Here is a 21054-nt window from a genome sequence, read left to right on the forward strand (position 1 = left end):
CTAAACAATGTGACTTTTAGTACAGAGACACATAATTGTGTGCATTACAGCCCTTCTATATAGGCGACCCATAGGGGCCAAGCTGGCCATGAGGTCCTCTTCTGCCTATGCAGGAGATGGGCTCCAGGAGGAGAGTTGTGACTTTAACTCCTTGACCTCACTATCCATTATGAAGGTCCGTCCCTCATACACTTCTGCTGCAGGAAGCGCTTGGATGGCCCTGTATAATGTATAATTAGTTATATCTGGAAATATTTCAAATTTCCTATTTTGGGGTATTTTCTGTCTTAAATACAGACATATTTTTTCGAATCGCAGACCGGAAGCCACCAGACGGAGACATGATCAAACTGACTATGTCTTCCATTTTGTTTGGGGCTGTCACCTTTATGCTCTACGATATACGTGTTTCGTGTAGGGCTTCCTCCATCTTGCCCTCTAGTCCAGTTACAAAAGTTGACAGAGATTCCTGTTTATATTTCTATTAATGGCAAAAAAAGGGAGAGAGGCAGGTCCCACGCAGCTCAACCCCTCTCTTAACTGAGAGCGGTCAACTAGAAACAACTCCAAAAAGGTGCTGGGCACAGAGGTGGCACGGGGGTATCGAGTTTTATTCTCCAGAGATGTTTGTTTACTGCCAAGGTATTCCGATACGGCTCCGATACGGCTGTGTACACAGGGCTGTCACGTTTCTAAAGCCGGTGCTCAGATTCCAAAACCACACAACCAAGTCAACAGAACGAATCCATGGCATTGAGTGCTAGCTGTCTCTCTCTCGCCGGATCACTGGGGTTCATTTACTAAATTGTGAAAAGCATTCCTACACCGTCGAGCTTGTCCTGCAACAAAAAGGGCTCTGAGGCGATCTTCCAATTCACCCGTAGCTGCCAACAGTCACATATGTGACGGCATAGTCCTGGCTGCCGGCTGTTCCTTCCCCAAAGGAAGAGGATAATGTGTTCAGTGGTTGTGACATCCCAATTCTGTCCATGTTATTTCATTTTATAATACACAATCACAACGTAAAATGAGATATGTTTTTTCGGCCCTTTCATGGAACCTAATGATCTAAATAGTAGATTACTGTGCAGAAGTTTTAGGCAGGTGTGAAAAAATGGTGTACATCTGTCTACTGTCTGGAGAAGTCTGGTCGGAAGTGGTCTTCATTGAAGACTTGCAGCCAAAAAGCCATGCCATTGACGTGGAAACATGGCCAAGCGACTCAACTATTCACAAAAAAACAGAAGCTGGGGTGCAGAAAAATGGCAGCTGGTGCTCCGGACTGATGAGTCAAAAAAATTATTTGGCTGTAAAAGAAGGCCGTTTGCCGAAGGGCTGGAGAGCGGGACAAGAATGAGTGCAGGCAACAGTGAAGCATGGCGGACGTTCCTCGCAAGATGGGGCTGCATTTCTGCAAATGGAGTTGGGGATTTGGTCAGAATGAATGGTCTCCTCATTGCTGAGAAGTACAGGCAGATACTTATCCATCACGCAAAACCACCAGGGAGGCATCTGATTTATTCTGCAGCATCACCAGGGCCACAAAACATACAAGGGGCCCCCTTTCTTTTTATTTGGTTAGGTAAGTGTAATGCCATCACCCGTTTGATGTGGGTCAGAGCCGTGTATGATGTCATATGCGTTCAGATGTCACAGGCTTGTTGTTAAGTATAAAGTCACATTTTGTAGCTCACCCTCACACTTGCTCACGGAGATGAAGCACAAAGTTGTTGAATATTTAAATTAAAACAGAATAATATATATATAAATTCACGTATTTTCTTTATATTTTTTGTGGTTTTTTTTGGTGAAAACAAACAGGTGACTATTAAAAGAAATAAATAAATAAATAAAGAGTTTTTCGGGCTTCTTTCTCACCGTTCATTTTCTGCTTGTAGTTTTTGGGCGGCTGTCACATTAAGTAACTTTCTGTTGCAAAACCATTTATACGTATTTCGCATTTTCCCCTTATTTCTCGGCCGTGACGTCTTTGTTACCCCCCAGCCGTTTCTCCCTGTTATCCCGTCCTTCATTCTCATCTCTCATCTTTCTCTTTCATCCCAACCCCCCCCCCATTATATTCTAAATAAAAACATGCGCATTATTTCGTTTTTTTTGTGACTTTTTTGGAAAGGGAAGAGGAAGAGCTTTCCCCTCGGCCCAGAGTCACGGCGAAAATGTCGTGCAATTTCCCACCACAGGAAGAGCGACAGAGCTGACACTTGCGGTGGGGAGAGGCTTTATCTACTATTCCAGAACACTCTATCCGGAGACACAAATTAAAAACCATTCCGGGAGTCCATCAGCCGCTAGTGAAGCCCACCGTAGTCGCATTTGCCCCCTTGATGGGCACTCCGTATATGGGGCTCATACTTGGAGTCATTTAAAACATTTCTCCTATTACCATAGCAACCGGTAGAATGTTCCTACTGACTGCCCCGCTTTTAACACTTTGTATTTCGTGTATTTTGTCTCACTGCAAGGGCACTGAAAACCATGCCATACACAAAGGGTTAAATCCATCCTTTTACAAGGTGCTTAACCCCTTGAGGACAATGCATTTTACATGTACGGGCTTTGTCATTAAGGGGTTAATATTCTTTTAAAGAGGTATAAAAAAGGATTAACTCCATGCAGGTAGCTGTTTGGGATCTAGATGTCTCCCATCTCTCCCGCTTTGTGCGGGACAGTCCCGATTTTGCCACCCCATTCCGCTGTCCTGCCGAACTCTACCTTGTCCCACTTTCTGGTCCCGATTTCATTATGAAAATTGACAACCATATAAAAATTTTATTCAGGAAAAATGAAGTTATCCATAGATGCCGGATGAAACTGATCACATAAAAATACCAAAAAACACGATTTCCCCCCCTTATATTTCTATATAAATTCTAAAACAAATAATAATAAGTAACGGAAGCTCCAGCGCAAAGCAGATAGCAAAAAGGTGATCATAATCGTTTAAAATATGTTTTTAATTATAATATATCCTTCCTGTTGGTTCGCTTTCAAGTTCAAAATAAATAAAGCATTTAAGAAATCTGGTCAGATTAATACGAATATAAATCATTTTTCTCGCGCTCAGCACGGGGCGGATCAGTTTGCAGAAATGATTTAATATCCTTTAGCTGACACGGATTAGATTGACTTCTGAAGAAATGGCTGGCAGAGTAAATGATGGAGATAATTATTGCAGCAGACACGGAAATTCCTATTTATTTAACTAAAAATCTATCTATCCACGACCGTTCAAAAGTTTGGGGTCACTTAGAAATGTCCTCGTTTTTAAAAGAAAAGCACATTTTGTCCATTAAAATAACAGGAAAAGGATCAGAAATCCAGCGCAGATAGGGTTAATGTTGTAAAGGACTATTGTAGCTGGAAACGGCTGCTTTTTAATGGAATCTCTTCATAGGCGTACAGAGGCCCTTTATCACTCCCATCACTCCTGTGTTCCAATGGCCCTTTATCACTCCCATCACTCCTGTGTTTCAAAGGCCCTTTGTCACTCCCATCACTCCTGTGTCCCAATGGCCCCTTATCACTCCCATCACTCCTGTGTCCCAATGGCCCTTTATCACTCCCATCACTCCTGTACTCCAATGGCCCTTTATCACTCCCATCACTCCTGTGCTCCAATGGCCCTTTGTCACTCCCATCACTGACAGCATAATTCCCAAATGTCCCTTTAAAGGATGATCAGCCCCGCTTTTGAAGCCAAAACCCCTATTTCCTCCCTTGATACTCTCTGTCTTTTCTAGGAGGTCAGAATGTTTGCTGGGTATGAGGGGATCGCAGGGTTCTACAGCCCTAAAAGCCCCAATAATGTGTATAAAAACAACATATGTTTATAAATTAAACTCTCTAATTAACCAACATTAATCTTCTAAATGAATGACATCATTATTGTGTATTAATTGGTCAAAAAATTGGATTCTTATATATATAAAAGGCTAAGGATGCCAATGATAAGCACACTTGCACAATTTCACCAGCAGATGGCAACACTAAAATCTATCAGCTGGCAGACAGTCCAGAACTATGAAGATGCGTAGATGGAATTTATCATCCAGAAAGCTCACCGAACTAAAAGATGGACTTTCTTTCTAGATTTTAATGCGACGTCCTGCGCTCATTCTTCTTTTGCACTCATTCTTCTCTGTGCGACACTTCTCCAAATGTTTGTTTCCAGAATCCTTTGAACTTTGGGTCTGTGCCATTCCGCTGTGTGATACCTGATCCAGAACATGCAACACAATGGTTGCTGTGCAGGGCACCGGCAATCTTATCACAACCTCCTCTACAAACGAACGCCCCATGTGTCATGCGCCCTTTCTGCATTGGGGTATTTGCTTTCAACCTGAAGATTAAGGAAGCCAGGAACCTACAGCTCCTTAAAAAGTTGAAACTTCGTTTAACATAAATTCTTACGTGAGATAATTCCGCAAAAAGGGTCAGGAACGCGGGAGAACTTGGTAAAGAGAAGGCATGGATAGAGTTTGGCAAAGTTTGGCGCCCCACCTGCTGGGAACATCAACTTTTATTATGGAATTTATGTTTCTGGATGTAAAATTCCATTAATCCAAAATATTAATATGAACGGTGTATAGACAGGCAGTAGACGGGCCCATGCTGCGAATTAACTCATCCGGAACTTACTGATCCAGTAGGTTCTTTACCTAGAACTAGAACAGGGAGCCATCAACATTCGTAGGTTAGTGGGAAACCCATAGGGTATGGATGTGGTTGTTCAAGATCTGGAGAAAGGTTATAAAAGTTGAGAATCATGCAGAATAGGTGTTTTATGTACATTTTATATATACATTTTTGGATAACTGCCCCCAGTTGGAAGAGAAATCTGGAGAGATGGACGAAGCTGTGGCCAGGTGAGAAGAAGGGTTCTTGGAGTCGAATGAAGGTAAACGTGAAACTGTGTTTCAACATCGTAGGCTGAGTTCAACGGGATGACTTTCCTGTAACAAATACCTGTTACCGCGTACCTCAAGAGTAAACAATGTAAATATTTATCAGAATGTTACCGAGAAATGGGCGGAACATGGACGGGGCACCACGCCAACATCCACATTACAGGTAAAGCTTGGCACTTGTTCTGAGGACTCGGTCCTCGTATTTACTCTATCATCAGCCTAAAGCAACTACCTGGACGGGTCCTTGGACCTCATAGTGTGACGGCACTTAGCCTCATAAATAAAAGTGGGCATTAGATATCGGCCAACAACCAGTGTCACAAGAATATTCATTTTTCAATAAGCTTCAGTCCTTTTGGCCATGCAAAGTGGCGTAGGTTTTGGAGATAAATTTTGGGATCACAGGTAGGTGCCATTGGAAAATTAAATATCCTTCTTTCTTTCGAGCCTTTGGGTCCGTATGTCTGGAAAACCAGAGGCTGGGGGACTGATATTTGGGGATAATCAACTGATTACTGGATTTTGGGAGATGCCAGATGTGTTAAACATTGGGTGTTTTGGGAATATCTCAACTCGCCAACTTTTTGTATTATGAAGGACCGACCTCAATGAGCTTTACCTACAAGTGGGTCTGAACTGGTGCTTTGATCAGTGAGATGACCTTCGAGGAATCTCCGTCCATTGACTGCGCATCATGCAGGAGAAACTGACTGGGCTCGGCCCTTTATAATGAAAAGTGAAGATTTTCCAATCGACCAAAAACTGCCTCGTTAATGATCACGCCAACACTTCAATTTAACAACATTTTCTGATGTCCTTCCTCCTCCTAAGATACAAAAGCACCCCCGCCGCTGCCTGCCGCTGTACCAATTTAGCACTTCCTTGTGTTTCTGATGATAAAGCTTAATCCATCCCTCCACTTACTGGATTTTCATAGATTTCTCGACAACTATCATTTAATTTGAAAACCACAAATTTTAATTCCTTTTTTTGCCTTGGGGTTCATCACTTCTAGAGGCCTTCTAGAGTGGGGGGGGGGGGGTGGAGATGGGGCAGAAAGAGAGAAATGGTGGATGAAAGGATGAAAATGGGGGAAATAGAGGATGAGAGTGGCTGCGAAAGTGAGGTGCAGAGGGGTGAGCGGAGAAATGAAGAAATGTTGAGTTGAAGGACAAAGAGATGGTGAATGGGGAGATGGAGCGGTGTGAATGAGGGATGGAAAGAGATTGGGAATTGGGAGATGGGGAACGGGGATAAAGAAGATAGGAAGAGGGACCAAGCGAACCTATAAAGAAATGGTTAATGGAGAGGTAAAGAGAGGTGGAGAACAGCAAATAGAGGGGTGGAGGAGAGTGAATAGAGGGGTGGAGGGGAGTGAATAGAGGATGGAGAGAGAGAATGAGTGAAGGGATGTGGAGAGGAATGCAAAGATAAATAAATGGTGAATGCAGAGAATGGGGAATCGAGAGGGGTGAATGCGGGTTGGCGATGGTTGAATTGTGATGGAGACAAAACAGCGTTCTCAATTATAACCAAAATACACCTGGAATCCATATAAAATATATTATCTTTTCAATATCAAAAAGATACAAACAAAAGAGACCCCACAAAATAATCATAAAAAATCCATACAAAGGAATTTATTTGGAGTTGGACATTTGTGGAGCCTATTTGGCCCTCTTTTTTCATTGTGTTTGGATATATATATATATATATAGATACACTCGCTGGCCACTTTATTAGGTACGCGTTGCTAGTCCCGGGTCGGACCTCCTTTTGCCTTCATTCTTCGTGGCAGACTTTCTACAAGGTGCTGGAAACATTCCTCACAGATTTTGGTCCATGTGGACATGATGGCGTCACGCAGCTGCTGCAGGTTTGTCGGCTGCGCATGCATGATGCGAATCTCCCGTCCACCGCATCCCAAAGGTGCTCCATTGGATTGAGATCCGGTGACCATGGAGGCCGTTGGGGTTCAGTGAACTCATTGTCATGTTCCAGAAACCAGTTTGAGATGATGTGAGATTTGTGACATGGTGCATTATCCTGCTGGAAGCAGCCCTCAGAAGATGGGGACGCTGCGGTCATAAAGGGATGGACATGGTCAGCAACAATACTCAGGTAGGCTGTCGCGTTTAAACGAGGCTGAATTGGTACTAAGGGGCCCAAAGTGTGCCAAGAAAATGTCCCCCACACCATTACACCACCACCAGCCTAAAGTGTTGATGGATCCATGTTTTCATGTTGTTTATGCCAAAGTCTGACCCGGCCATCTGAATGTCGCACCAATTCTCCTCATCGCTTCAAGTCAACAACGTTTTCTGATGTTCCAGAAGAAACAGAACCTCAAATATCTAATTATTACCCCACAGTCAGGAAATCCTTTTTGTTCCATATGCAGACGCTGATGTTTGATTAGATTAACGTGTAACACATTTCAACTTTCAGAAGAAACGAATTCCAAATTTAAAACAAACAATACAATCTTCGAGGTTTCACAAGATATTGTTTTATAACAGAAAGCTCTACTTTCTTCTGGGGTGAGCAATTGCCCATTTGATAGCATAAGAGACACCACTGCACTGAAATATATCAGAATATGGACAATAACCCCATCCTATGTGACTAAACCTGACATTGTTCCTCCTCCTAAGATACAAAAGTACCCCCGCCGCTGCCCGCCGCTGTACCAATTTAGCACTTCCTTGTGTTTCTGATGATAAAGCTTAATCCATCCCTCCACTTACTGGATTTTCATAGATTTCTCGACACCTATCATTTAATTTGAAAACCACAAATTTTTAATTCCTTTTTTCGCCTTGAGGTTCATCATTTCTAGAGGCTTTCTAGAGTGGGGGGGGGTGGGGGGGGTGGAGATGGGGCAGAAAGAGAGAAATGGTGGATGAAGGGATGACAATGGGGTTAATAGAGGATGAGAGTGGCTGCAAAAGTGAGATGCAGAGGGGTGAGCGGGGAAATGAAGAAATGGCGAGTTGAAGGACAAAGAGATGGTGAATGGGGAGATGGAGCGGTGTGAATGAGGGATGGAAAGAGATTGGGAATTGGGAGATGGAGAACGGGGATAAAGAAGATAGGAAGAGGGGCCACGTGGAGCGATAAAGAAATGGTTAATGGGGAGATGGAGAGAAGCAAATGTAGAGGTAAAGAGAGGTGGAGAACAGCAAATAGAGAGGTGGAGGAGAGTGAATAGAGGATGGAGAGAGAGAATGAGTGGAGGGATGTGGAGAGAAATGCAAAGTTAAATAGATGGTGAATGCAGAGAATGGGGAATTGAGAGGGGTGAATGGGGGCTGGCGATGGTTAAATTGTGATGGAGACAAAACAGCGTTCTCAATTATAACCAAAATACACCTGGAATTCATATAAAATATATTATCTTTTCAATATCAAAAAACTACAAACAAAAGAGACCCCACAAAATAATCATAAAAAATCCATACAAAGGAATTTATTTGGCCCTTTTTTTTTTTTTCAAACATCTTTGTAAATATATATGTTTATATGTTGCTCCGAGATTAGCCCTGTGGGGGGGGGGTGGTTGGAAAATGGGTGCAGGGAGGGAGTTATTATTCCCGTTAGTATGACGGTGAAATAAATGGGGTAATTTATAGCGTTTGTTGGAAGAAGTTGATGCAATGGGACTATTTCTCAGTAACTGTCGCTGGGTTGACAGATACTCTGTATCACTATTTCCTGAGCCTCGTAACTTCCTCTTGTGGCTTCACAGATGCAAAATATGGCCGAAGTAACGCTATGGGCGTGCATTGTAATAATGGTAACACTGATGTAACTACAGGGGTGGCAGAGGTCACAGCTATGGTCACGCGACCCCCGCGGTGAACCAGAGACTGTCCGCACAGTGTGAGAGATAAGTGCGGGCGGCGGGATGTGTAAATGTGTTTGTAGATATGTATATACACTCGCTGGCCACTTTATTAAGTACACGTTGCTAGTACCAGGTTGGACCCCCTTTTGCCTTCATTCTTCGTGGCAGACTTTCTACAAGGTGCTAGAAACATTCCTCAGAGATTTTGGTCCATATGGACATGTTGGCTGCAGATTTGTCGGCTGCGCATGCATGATGCTCAACCCAATAGAGCAAAGGTGCTCTATTGGATTGAGATCTGGTGACCATGGAGGCCGTTGGAGTTCAGTGAATTCATTGTCATGTTCCAGAAACCAGTTTGAGATGATGTGAGCTTTGTGCCGCGGTGCATTATCCTGCTGGAAGCAGCCATCAGAAGATGGGGACGCTGTGGTCATAAAGGGATGGACATGGTCAGCAACAATACTCAGGCTGTTGAAATGACGCTCAATTGGTACTAAGGGGCCCAAAGTGTGCCAAGAAAATGTCCCCCACAGTCTTCTTCCAGTCTTCCATTGTCCAATTTTGGTGATTCTGTGTAAATTGTAGCCTCGGTTTTCTGTTCTTAGCTGACAGGAGTGGCACCCGGTGGGGTCTTCTGCTGCTGTAGCCCATCTGCTTCGCGGTTCGACGTGTTGTGCGTTCAGAGAAGGGATTCTGCATTCCTTGGGTGTAACGAGGGGTTATTTGAGTCACTGTTGCCTTTCTGTCATCTCGAACCAGTCTGCCCGTTCTCCTCTGACCTCTGAAACCAACAAGGCAGCAACGGTCACACAGCCGCCGCTCACTGGATATTTTCTCTTTTTCTCTCTGTAAACTCTAGAGATGGTTCGGGTGAAAATCCCAGTAGTTTCTGAAATACTCAAACCAGCCTGTCTGGCACCAACAACCACCACGCCACGTTCAAAGTCACTTAAATTCCCGTTTCTTACCCATTTTGATGCTGTGTTTACATATGTGTGCCAGAGTGTATCTAGCAAGGGGGGCGAGGGGCAAAGAAGGCGCAGACAGGTTGTGAAGTTGCGGGGCCCCGGGACAATTTTCGCACCATGGCCCTGTGGTTTCTAATTAAGCCACAGAATGGTAATAACTGGAGATACAAAGTAACCTGCTCACCAAACGGCGCTGATTGCACGTATTAGCAGCCTGATTATGTGACATTGTTACTGTAACACCGACAGTGTGTTTGACGTGGTGCGTTGCGAAGCCACAAAGCTTCCGATTGAATTTCTTCCCTGAGATACGTGACCACTGGTGGTGACCAAGGACACGCTCGTTGTGTCATCACACTATGACGATCACCAGTCTTAGTGCTGTATATAAAGTGAGCAGAGAGAAGTATGAGACAATGTTTCCTGCCTGGATCGGGCGGTTAGTGATGTAAGAGAAGATTACTACACAGAGTAAAGCAGAGAGACTGCCAGTCGGATCACTCCCTCATAGCTCCGGGAGCAGGGCAGGTGTGGGGCGAGAGAGAGCGAGACAGAGAGAGTATATGATAGAGAGACAGAGAGAGTAACTAAAGTAAAGAGTAGAAAGAGAAAGTGAAGAAGGGAGGGAGAGAAAATACAGCGAGAAAAAGACGAGTGAAAGGATATAAGAGCGAGGAAAGGGTGAAAGAGTGAGAGACGGAGAAAGTAGAGACAGCGTCAGAATGTATGAAGAAAGTCTAAAGAGCTAGAGAGAGGGAGAGCAAGCAAAGGAAGAGTATCGAGGGAGAGAGAGGCACAGAAAAATATATTTAGAGAGATACAAATATTTACATATAGCTAGAAGGAAACTAGAGGGTGAGAAGGAGACATCTGGAGACGCCTGGAAATAGAGAGGAAAGAGCCCCCCGTATCTTCTGGATCTTTTTTGGATTTAAATCTAATTGGAGCAAGGTGGGAAGATCTGCAGGATGGAAGCTAATAAGGTAAGGCGTACGTCTTAAAAGACTGCGAGGGGGATCATTATCCGCGCATGTGCCCGTGTCCCCATCACAAAGGTGCTTTATATATGCCTTCACATAATGAGCGTGGGCATGAAATATCCTAAATTCTGCCACCCCCGTGGTCACAGCCCTGTTATGTGAATGGACAAGAACAGGTTATGCTTTTTACCTCTTTACGAGCTGCCTAAAGATGGTTATTTATTTAACTTTATGATTTAAATATCCATTATTAGTACTACTTCTGCCAAGAGACTCTTTCTCCGTACGAGTTCCGTGTACTGTTGACATACCGAGAGTGAAACCCAATGGAAACTGTGCAAATAAATCCACAGCCAAAAAAACACATAAAATTCACCTCGAAACATTTAAAACACTTTCTGGATTTAAAGATTTCTATGTAAACTCTCTCAGTCCCCAAAAATCTCCCCAGATCCTTCTCCATCTCACCCCCATGTGTAGACAATTCCCCAAAGGGGTCTGTTGGGTCAGGAGAACAGAAGAAGGCAGTCGATTCACGTTTGTAGTGAGAACTTCCACTAGTTTGACCAAGATCTAAACTGTGTGTTCAACATGACGAGAAGACACGAGCTACTCTACTTGGCCGAGCTCCAATTTGAGTTGAGATTTGTTGAATACCATAACAACTTCAGATACAGTGGAACTGGCTACTGAGTTGTCGCGTTGACTCATAAAACTCAAATATTTCCAAGAACTTCATTAAACACATAGGACTCGCAGACTTCATGACCATTTTGAATGAAAAACTTGACCAACTCGACTGTTGACCTGGGTGACCAAGTTGAGTAGCAGACAACAACGCGCTAGAAATGGGCAATAACTCATCAGGACCCGACGGTGGACCCTGGACTTTTTTGAGTATTCAGGCCTTGTTTAGGCCAGTATTTTTTGAGATTTACGTGGCTGAGTGTCTCTCTCCTGGTGTGACTCGCTAGCCTGGACTAGACTTGCAGATACCTAGGGTTATATTTTAGTTTTGATACATATATCTCCCACAATCTACTAGTTTAGGTACAAATCAATGGAGTCATCTACTAGTTACCTTGGATCCACAAAATAAAAATAGTAATTCTAGTCCAGTTCTCCGTTGGAATAGTGATGATCCAGTTGGAATTCACCGGTTGGAATGTAGGAACCTTGGGGTAATCTGCAAGTCACGATGCCGATCTCTTTGGAAATCGGCTAGTTGTAGTTTAGACATTGGAAACTGTTCTAGATCCATAGAGGGATCTACTAACTTTGGTCCACTTCTCCGATATCTTCATATAACTCATATCTACTTCTTTTAATTTACGCCCCTGAGATGATAATCAATGAAAGCCTCTGGAAGTCATGAATGTCACTCTGCTGGTTATAATGGAGATTCTATGGTAGATTCAACTAGCTTTTTAATTCATCGTAACCAGTTTTGCTCTCTTTTAATCTTAAAAAAACATTTCTGATTCCAGGGTCGGATCACGTGTTCCCTGGCTTTTGCTGTCTCGGTCGCTGCCATTGGTTCCCTGCAGTTCGGATATAACACCGGCGTCATCAACGCTCCCGAAAAGGTGAGATACAAATTATTACCTGACATCTTATTGAGCCGTTTGACGAATTTATGGATCATCCAACCAATCAGAATCTCCGCTCATTGGTCAGTGTATTGTTTTATTGGACCGCATGTTGATCATCTGATTGGCTAGTTTATTAACCAGCTTTTGTAAGCGAGGTGCTGATTGGTTTTAAGGCCAGTTGATTGATGGGCTGTGGTTTTGGTTTGTCTCCGCAGATCATCAAAGCTTTCTATAATGAGACGTACGAGCAGCGCTACGGAGAGTTTATCCACGAGGGGCTGCTGACATCACTCTGGTCGCTCTCCGTGGCTATCTTCTCCGTTGGGGGGATGTGTGGATCTCTTTCAGTGGGGTACTTAGCGAACCGATTCGGCAGGTGAGGAAGGACGAAGAGCGAGTGGTGGTGGTGGTGCATTGACTCAACGGAGACATGGCATGATTTTTGAGCGCTGTTCAGCTGATCTGCCCCATTGCCCCACTTTTGCAAGCAGTGGTGGCGGTTGGTGAGATCACGGGACCTGTCTTGACTGCTCACTGTCAATGAAGAAGTATTAAAAAATTATTTTATGTTATAAACATTAGATAAACAACGTAATTTATAAAGCCGTTTCTGGCTGTAGAACCCTGAGATGCCCTCATACCCAACAAACATTCTGACCTCTTAGAAAAGAGGGGTATCAGGGGAGAAAAGAGGGGCATCAGGGGAGGAGAGAGGGACTGACGGATTTGGGTCTCAGAGAGGGTAAATATAAAACTCCTTGGAATGAAGTCATATTAACACAGGTCCTTTTCCCCAGGAGGAACGCCATGCTCCTGGTGAATATCGCCGCCCTGCTGGGTGGCGCTTTCATGGCTCTTTCTGAAGTGGCCCGGTCACCGGAGATGCTGATTATCGGACGGTTTATCATTGGGATTTTCTCCGGCTTCTGCACTGGTCTGGTGCCCATGTACATCGGGGAACTGGCGCCAACCAGACTTCGCGGAGCTCTCGGCACCCTAAACCAGCTGGGCATCGTGGTGGGAATTCTTATTGCTCAGGTGAATACCCGGGTGTATGGTTTAGGCCACCGCGTTCTGATAGAGGCTTTACAGTAGGAAAACCGGGCGGACTAGACGGGGCTGAATGGCTCTGATCCTCAGTTACGTTATTTTGGGTTGGGTATAGCTGTGACGTAAATGTTCATGATGGATTTTAGATTTAATTCTGGACATAGGAGGTTAGGAAGGAACATTTCCGCCCCGGGGATAGTAGATGTTAATATGTTATAAGCCATGTGTTCTAATGTTTACGTTGTAATACGGTCCCGTAGCGGCATCTTGTGGAGTAAGTAGGTTGAAGGCAGTTGGTGGCATGAAAGACAGGACCAAAAAAATGGAGGAGGGCCGTAGGATCCCCACCAAAGGGGGCAGCTAGAAGGATCAGTCTTTCGAGGTGGAGGTTTTCTTAAGTAAGACATTGATGTCCTTCGTCTCCTGTCCGGGAAACAAACCGGATCTTTGACCATGCGGGAAATCGGCAGTAAGCTTTGCCGTACCCAAACTCAGATGAAGTATAGAAATTTAAATTAAAGGTTTATTTCATTTTGACTCTTTCTAGATTTTTGGCTTGGATGAAATCCTTGGATCTGTGACATTTTGGCCCCTTTTACTGGGTGTCACTGTTTTTCTGTCGTTGATCCAATGCGCGCTTCTTCCCCTGTGCCCCGAGAGCCCGCGGTACCTGCTGATTATTAAAAATGAGACGCAGCAGGCGGAAGCCAGTAAGTAAAGAACATATATTATCTCTCATATGTGAGCGGCAGCCACTGGAGACGCCGGAAATGTTCCTGTCATATTTAAAAGGGATCAAAGATAAAAACGTTTCCCCTTGAGCATAAAACCAAACGTTGTATACAGTAATCCCCCCCCGTGCTGTATACAGTAATATAACCCCCCACCGCTATATACACTAATATAACCCCCAGCGCTGTATACAGTAATATAACCCCCCCAGTGCTGTATACAGTAATATAACCCCCAGCGCTGTATACAGTAATATAACTCCCAGCGCTGTATACAGTAATATAACTCCCAGCGCTATATACAGTAATATAACCCCAACGCTGTATACAGTAATATAACTCCCAGCGCTGTATACAGTAATATAACCCCCAGCGCTGTATACAGTAATATAACCCCCCCAGTGTTGTATACACTAATATAACCCCCAGCGCTGTATACAGTAATATAACCCCCCAGCGCTGTATACAGTAATATAACCCCCCAGCGCTGTATACAGTAATATAACCCCCAGTGCTGTATACAGTAATAATCCCCCAGCGCTGTATACAGTAATATAACCCCCAGCGCTGTATACAGTAATATAACCCCCAGCACTGTATACAGTAATAACCCCCAGCACTGTATACAGTAATATAACCCCCAGCGCTGTATACAGTAATATAACCCCCAGCGCTGTATACAGTAATAAAACCCCCCAGCGCTGTATACAGTAATATAATCCCCAGTGCTGTATACAGTAATATAACCCCCCAGCGCTGTATACAGTAATATAACCCCCAGCGCTGTATACAGTAATATAACCCCACCCGCTGTATGCAGTAATATAACCCCCAGCGCTGTATACAGTAATATAATCCCCAGTGCTGTATGCAGTAATACAACCCCCAGTGCTGTATACAGTAATATAACCCCCCAGCGCTGTATACAGTAATATAACCCCCCAGCGCTGTATAAAGTAATATAACCCCCCAGCGCTGTATGCAGTAACATACCCCCCCAGCGGTGTATACAGTAATATAACCCCCAGCACTGTATACAGTAATAACCCCCAGCGCTGTATACAGTAATATAACCCCCAGTGCTGTATGCAATAATATAACCCCCCAGCGCTGTATACAGTAATAATAACCCTGTTGGAATAGAGAAGGGTCTTCCCCAAACTGTTCCCACAAAGCTGGAAGCCGACCATTGTCCAAAATGTCTCGGTATGTCCCCTTCAGCGTACGATGCCGTTTGGATAATAATAGGCCTCGACTTTGTGGTAAGAGTTTTAAAATACTTATAAATAAATCCAAAATGATTGGGATACAAGAATTAGCAGAGAACAGAGAAGCGATGTTTTTTTGGTGCTTGAAATCAGTTAATAAGATGTTTTTGGGCTGATACGATTAATGTGTTTTCAGTCCTACAGAAGGTACGCGGCGAGCAGGACGTGTCCGGCGACATCAAGGAGATGAAAGAAGAGAGCGAGCAAATGTCTAAAGAGAAGCCGGTGTCCTTCGTTGAATTATTCCGCTCCAGACAATACCGGCAGCCGATCATCATCGCCATCGTCCTCCAACTATCACAGCAGTTCTCCGGGATTAACGCCGTGAGTGCCGCTCTTCTGTCTGACCTCATAGGCGGGAGGAGAGGACTGGGCTTATAAATAAGGCGGAACGGGCTTTGGGAGACAGACGAGGGAGGGGCTTGAGTGTGGCCACACCTACCAATATATATTCCACATCCATTTCTGATGATCCACCCCTTTTAGAACCACACCCATTTTTAGAGTTCCAGCCTCGCTCTAGGGAGCATCTCATTAAGAAATATAATGGAAATTATTAAAAATACAGCCCTTTAATTACGGGGCAGATAAAGCTGGCATATACCCCCATTGCCAGTACTGTCGGCCCTTTAACGCCCTTTGAATTGGGGCAGAAAAAGCTTGCATATACCCCCATTGCCATTACTGTGGGTCCTGCTGCTGATTATCCTATCAGTCCTCTACTTTTTCGATTTCTCATTTATTCCTCCCCTGCCTTGCAGGTGTTCTATTATTCCACCAGAATATTTGAAAATGCCGGGGTCCCTCATCCGGTATACGCAACGATCGGGGCCGGCGTGGTGAACACCGTGTTTACCGTGGTGTCGGTGAGTAGGATCAGTGTGATGGAGTTTTTGTTGGGGAAAAAATGGTTTGTGTGGAGCAGTCGTCATGGAAACAACAGGACTGTTCATGCAGGGAGTTCCACATTAAGCACTTTGCACCGTGATGGGACGCCCTCTCTTTACCCCTATTTCCCCATTTGGGCAAAAGCTGCCGCCAGTCCCCATAACAGGCTGTTTTTTTTTCGGGGCGGTTGGCAGCTATGAAAACCAGCAGGAAAGAAAATGGTAAACTAGATGGGCTGCCGTTTATTATCAAAGACCTTGTGCCAACCTCCCGTTCCCGGAATCTTAATAAATTGCTATATATATTTATTTGGAATTTTTTTAGAAATATTGAAAATTTGGTCATCGATTTCTAATAGAAATTTAGCAATAAATAAGTCTTTCGAATCCTTTTATACTCGTGAAAAAAAAGCAGAACTTACTCAACGTCGCTTCCTTTCTGAACCGTCAAAGACTGTGGGTTATTTCAAGAGATGTGACGAAAGCGTACGGGAAGCCATAGCTGCGGGGGTCTGCCGGTGGTTCAGGGGTAACAAAAAATGTGCGCCCGCCTTCCCAGAATCTGACAAAAATGTACTTATTCCCTCCCGGGGTGTGTAGAAATGTAAGCTCATGGAACATACTAATCGTGTGTGGGGGGGGAGGGGGGTAATGGAAAGGGACACATGGATATGGGGGGATTCTACAGAATACTCCATGAAAATTTAAAGGGACCATTTACAATAAGGGGTCACATGCATTGAGGCAGACCCCGGACTGGCCATCTGGCACTCCAGGCAAGTGCCCATAGGCCGCTGGCTGACACCGCCCCAGACGCATGAGCCGGCCACTGCCCTTAAAGTGCCGGGGACGCCTTCGCCATCGCCACTCTGACCCTGCATTAAAGTGTAAACGATGACTGGAGTGTCCCTTTAAGAGGAGACAGAATGCACCCACATACATAATCTGTAATACTTTTATAGATTTTAATTAATAATTCCTGTAAAATTTGAAATAAATAGCATTAGCTATTAATAGAAACGCCCTGATATTAGTAGTTCTGTTACGCAATGCATTTGAAAAAAATAAATTAATATATATATTAATATTTATTAAACAATTTTGCGTTTGTTTCAAAATCCCGTGTAAAGTCACTACCAAGTACCCAAGTTTGTCAAAAACAACTCGAGGAAGACTATTCCGTTAGTTGCTGAGACCGGTTCCTTGCACCAGAATCACATTTTATACTTTATAAGCCCCAAAGAGTAGTGGAGTGGAGTGAAGTCCATAGCTGGATTATCCTTCGCTCTCCGGGCCACAATGAGTCCAAATGAGAACCTTGGCCATTGGTACGGGCAACATGTTCTGTCTGCTGAAATGTTCTTAGGTGCCTCTATAATTGTGAATGGGAACTCCAGAAGTGAACTCATTGAGGGATTAAAGCCCAAAACCAACTGGTCCATCGCCTCGTTCCGCACTCGGTGGCTAAGAGTGGACAAGAAACCTAATAGCGACACCTACAGGTCAAACGAAGTACTTCACCCGTTCCACCTCCATAGATTTTACCCTGGGCCTTCAGCTTGAGTCTCTTGGTTTATGGAGGTTCTGGAGAAGGTTACCTCGTGGTGGGGTACCCTGTATCCCAACTCAAACATCTTCATTTAGGAATGGAGACCTTGCCTTTTTTTCCCCCATAAAAGTTGTGCAGCACTTGATTTACCAAACCGAGTTTGTGTGGTTATGTCAGACTGGTCTACAGTGAGTTTCAGAGATCGAGACCTTACTCGGAAAGGGGAGTAGACTTGAAATTTCTAGTTGCTCGGATACTTCGGTTGTTTTGTTGCTTGTGCGTGTTGGGGCTGTTTATTTGTGTATATGGGCATGTGTATGTATAGGCGACATAAGATGTGTTTTGGAAGGATATAAGCGAGCGGATACTCACGTCTCCATTCCCTTTCAGCTGTTTTTGGTAGAACACGCAGGACGCCGGACATTACATCTCACCGGCCTTGGGGGGATGGCCATCTGTGCTGTTATAATGACCATTGCTCTGAAACTAAGGGTGAGAGAAAATATCATCCTCTACGGCTCCCCTGTCACCTTTCCCCGCTCTCCTTTCTACAGTTTGTGCAACTTTCTGATCCCCTACATTCTAAACTTCCTATTCCACCATCCTTTTCATCGCCTTTCCCCCAATCCACCAAAGTCCTTTCTACTTTATCATTTTTCTCTTTGAAAAGATCTTCGTAAAGCCGATCTCCTCCACATGCCCTTCTCCATAACTTACTTACCCCCCTTTCAGTGTTTACGCCCCGATCTGTATCACATTGGCTATTTCTTCCCAAAGTATACCCCGCTTTCTTGTCCTTATTAACAATGCCGTCCCTTACCATTCCCCACCTTTATCTTCCCCCATTTTGTTCTGAGTATAGGAAGTTGCCATGGGATGGAGCTACGTCAGTATCGTGGCCATCTTTGGATTCGTCGCTCTCTTTGAAATTGGTCCTGGGCCCATCCCTTGGTTTATTGTGGCCGAGCTCTTCAGTCAAGGACCCCGGCCAGCAGCCATGGCCGTATCTGGATGCTCCAACTGGACCGCAAACTTTCTTGTGGCCATGTTGTTCCCTTACGCAGAGGTGAGTGGGGAACGGAGACAAAATAAGGAATTGGGAGAAGGGCAGGATATGGGGGGGGGGACGAAGGCGAGAATAGGAAAGGAAAATAGTTTTTTCTTATTGGAGGAATAAAATGTTTACGGGAAGGGGGTTCCAGTGAGAACAGCAGACTGACAGACAATGGATAATCTCTTAACCCGTTTTTATCTTTTTGCCCCCCAACAGAGAGGCTGCGGACCCTACGTTTTCCTTATTTTCTTGGTCCTTCTCATTTTGTTCTTCATCTTCACCTTCTTCAAAGTTCCCGAGACCAAGGGGCGGACGTTCGAGGAGATCTCAAGGGACTTTCAGAGAACAAGAGATGCGGAGCCCAGGGAAAAACGCAACAGCGTGGAACTGACGAACGTCAAAGTCTCCCCGGAGCCCACAGAGTAAGGGCCAGAGACAGCTCCATGGCATCCCTTCTCCTGCCGATCACGGGGGGAACCCCATGCTCTGTATATGTATTCAGGGGTGACTGTTCTATGGGAATTGCAGGTCATATGAAGCTCTCACAATAATGTAATGCTCTGCAGGCATTTGGGAACGCTGGCTAAATGTTCTGCTGACTCTAATAATGATGGCGCGATGTTCAGCTGGCCTTAAACCTCATCTATCTATACGTAATGAAGAACAAGGTGGATAACCCATTAGAAGTAACGAGGACCCCCAATATGTGTCCTGCATAGAAGGGGAATGGTGACCGGCACTGGGCACCCATTTGGAAGGAAGATCTGGCTACAGCCAACACGTCTTCCTGAGCCAAAATATTCTTCCTGGGTGAGAAATGGCTGAGGATAATGGGAGCTGAATCATCTGTCAATCATCTGTTGGAAATATGTCAACTCGTATCACTGGGGCCAGTTGTAAAAAAAAACCCCAATAATCCAGAGCTTTCCAGGTGGGGGGTGGGGTGGGTTGTTGTGGGTTTTTTCTTAATAGATTTTTAATTGTATCTGTAAATATGGATTTTTATTACACAGAGAAACATGTAAATTCAATCTAAATGTAACTTAAAAATTATATTATGTTCAGCTGTGTTTTTTTCTTTTCTTTATTCATTAATTATGTATTTAGAGTCAAAACCACAAGAGCCAATGGGGTAGACATTTGGAGTAGACGCGGTACGGTTACGTTCAGCATAAATATATATGGGATATATGGCTGGCAAATGTAAAAGTCAACTTTGATAAGTTGGAAATTTGGAATATTGAAGGCCAAGTTCTTAAACTAAAAACTATCTTTCCCTATTGGTGGTGTTGATTGTTTGGACGATGGCGGATTGTAAACCACATAGATGCATCTAGAACTCATTGATGATTATTGACTCGCCGATACCTTTCAGCCCTGTTCATAATCTGCCCCATCATATAATATGAAAGAAGCCGGGATCTATATTTATTATAAGCGGTTAAGTTTGCCTTCTCTGGGTTCTGGGAAAAATCGAGCCACCACCCTGCGAAAGACTCAATCCTCAAAGTCAAAGAGTATTGGGGGGGGGAGAAGGACTTTTGAGCTCAAACCGCAGGGACATCTCCTCATCCATCGGACAATGTCTGTCTCCGTTGAAGAGGTATTCCCCTATGCATGCGCGTGACATACACACCACTTATAGGGGTTGCCTCTTCTGTTAATTTGGACATCCCCTATAAAATGTCCCTTCTTGGCTGCTCGGTTGTAGCGATACTTTGTTCTAGAGTGCGTTCTAGTGATTGTTCTGACTGTTCTTCTGGATACCCTGCTTGTATCTTGCCCCCAGCCCTGACTCTTTTGCGCGTCTGACCATGATTTCTGGATTATCCCTCGGCACCAGGTACCCAGCCTCCTCGCCTTTTTGGGGTACGCTTCCCGAAAGATCCCACCCATGGACACATTAGAGGACTCGACCCAAAAGTTTCTGACTTACTTGGTCTAACCGGGCTATGTCTGGGTCAATCTAACGATACCTTATTGTCATGTCTGGAGACTCGTAGGGCGGAATGATGTACATAAAGGGCTTCTTTGAGTCTCAGGGGAAATATTTATTAATTTCTGAATATTGTACAATAGAAAAGAGAAGGACGGAGGTAGAGAGTGGGGGTTTGTTATTTCTGGCGTTTTTTATACACCCTTTGAGGTTGAAGCGTTATCTGGTCCAGAGCCGGGTCGGAGGATTCGTTCTGTATCT

At 44.4% G+C, this 21054-nt stretch overlaps 1 protein-coding gene across 1 annotated transcript; it reads left to right on the forward strand.

The window, feature by feature from the left end:
• The first annotated feature begins 10161 nt into the window (after positions 1 to 10161).
• LOC128468591 (solute carrier family 2, facilitated glucose transporter member 3-like) lies at positions 10162 to 19921 on the forward strand. Its single transcript, XM_053450344.1, has 10 exons — positions 10162 to 10729; positions 12214 to 12312; positions 12534 to 12694; positions 13116 to 13356; positions 13916 to 14078; positions 15504 to 15691; positions 16129 to 16233; positions 18194 to 18295; positions 18666 to 18869; positions 19074 to 19921. The coding sequence occupies exons 1-10, from the start codon at positions 10715 to 10717 to the stop codon at positions 19281 to 19283; spliced, it is 1488 nt and encodes a 495-aa protein (XP_053306319.1). The 5' UTR covers positions 10162 to 10714; the 3' UTR covers positions 19284 to 19921.
• Positions 19922 to 21054: the final 1133 nt, after the last annotated feature.

Source organism: Spea bombifrons, chromosome 11, assembly GCF_027358695.1.
Source record: "Spea bombifrons isolate aSpeBom1 chromosome 11, aSpeBom1.2.pri, whole genome shotgun sequence".
In the NCBI taxonomy this organism is placed as follows: Eukaryota; Metazoa; Chordata; class Amphibia; order Anura; family Pelobatidae; genus Spea; species Spea bombifrons.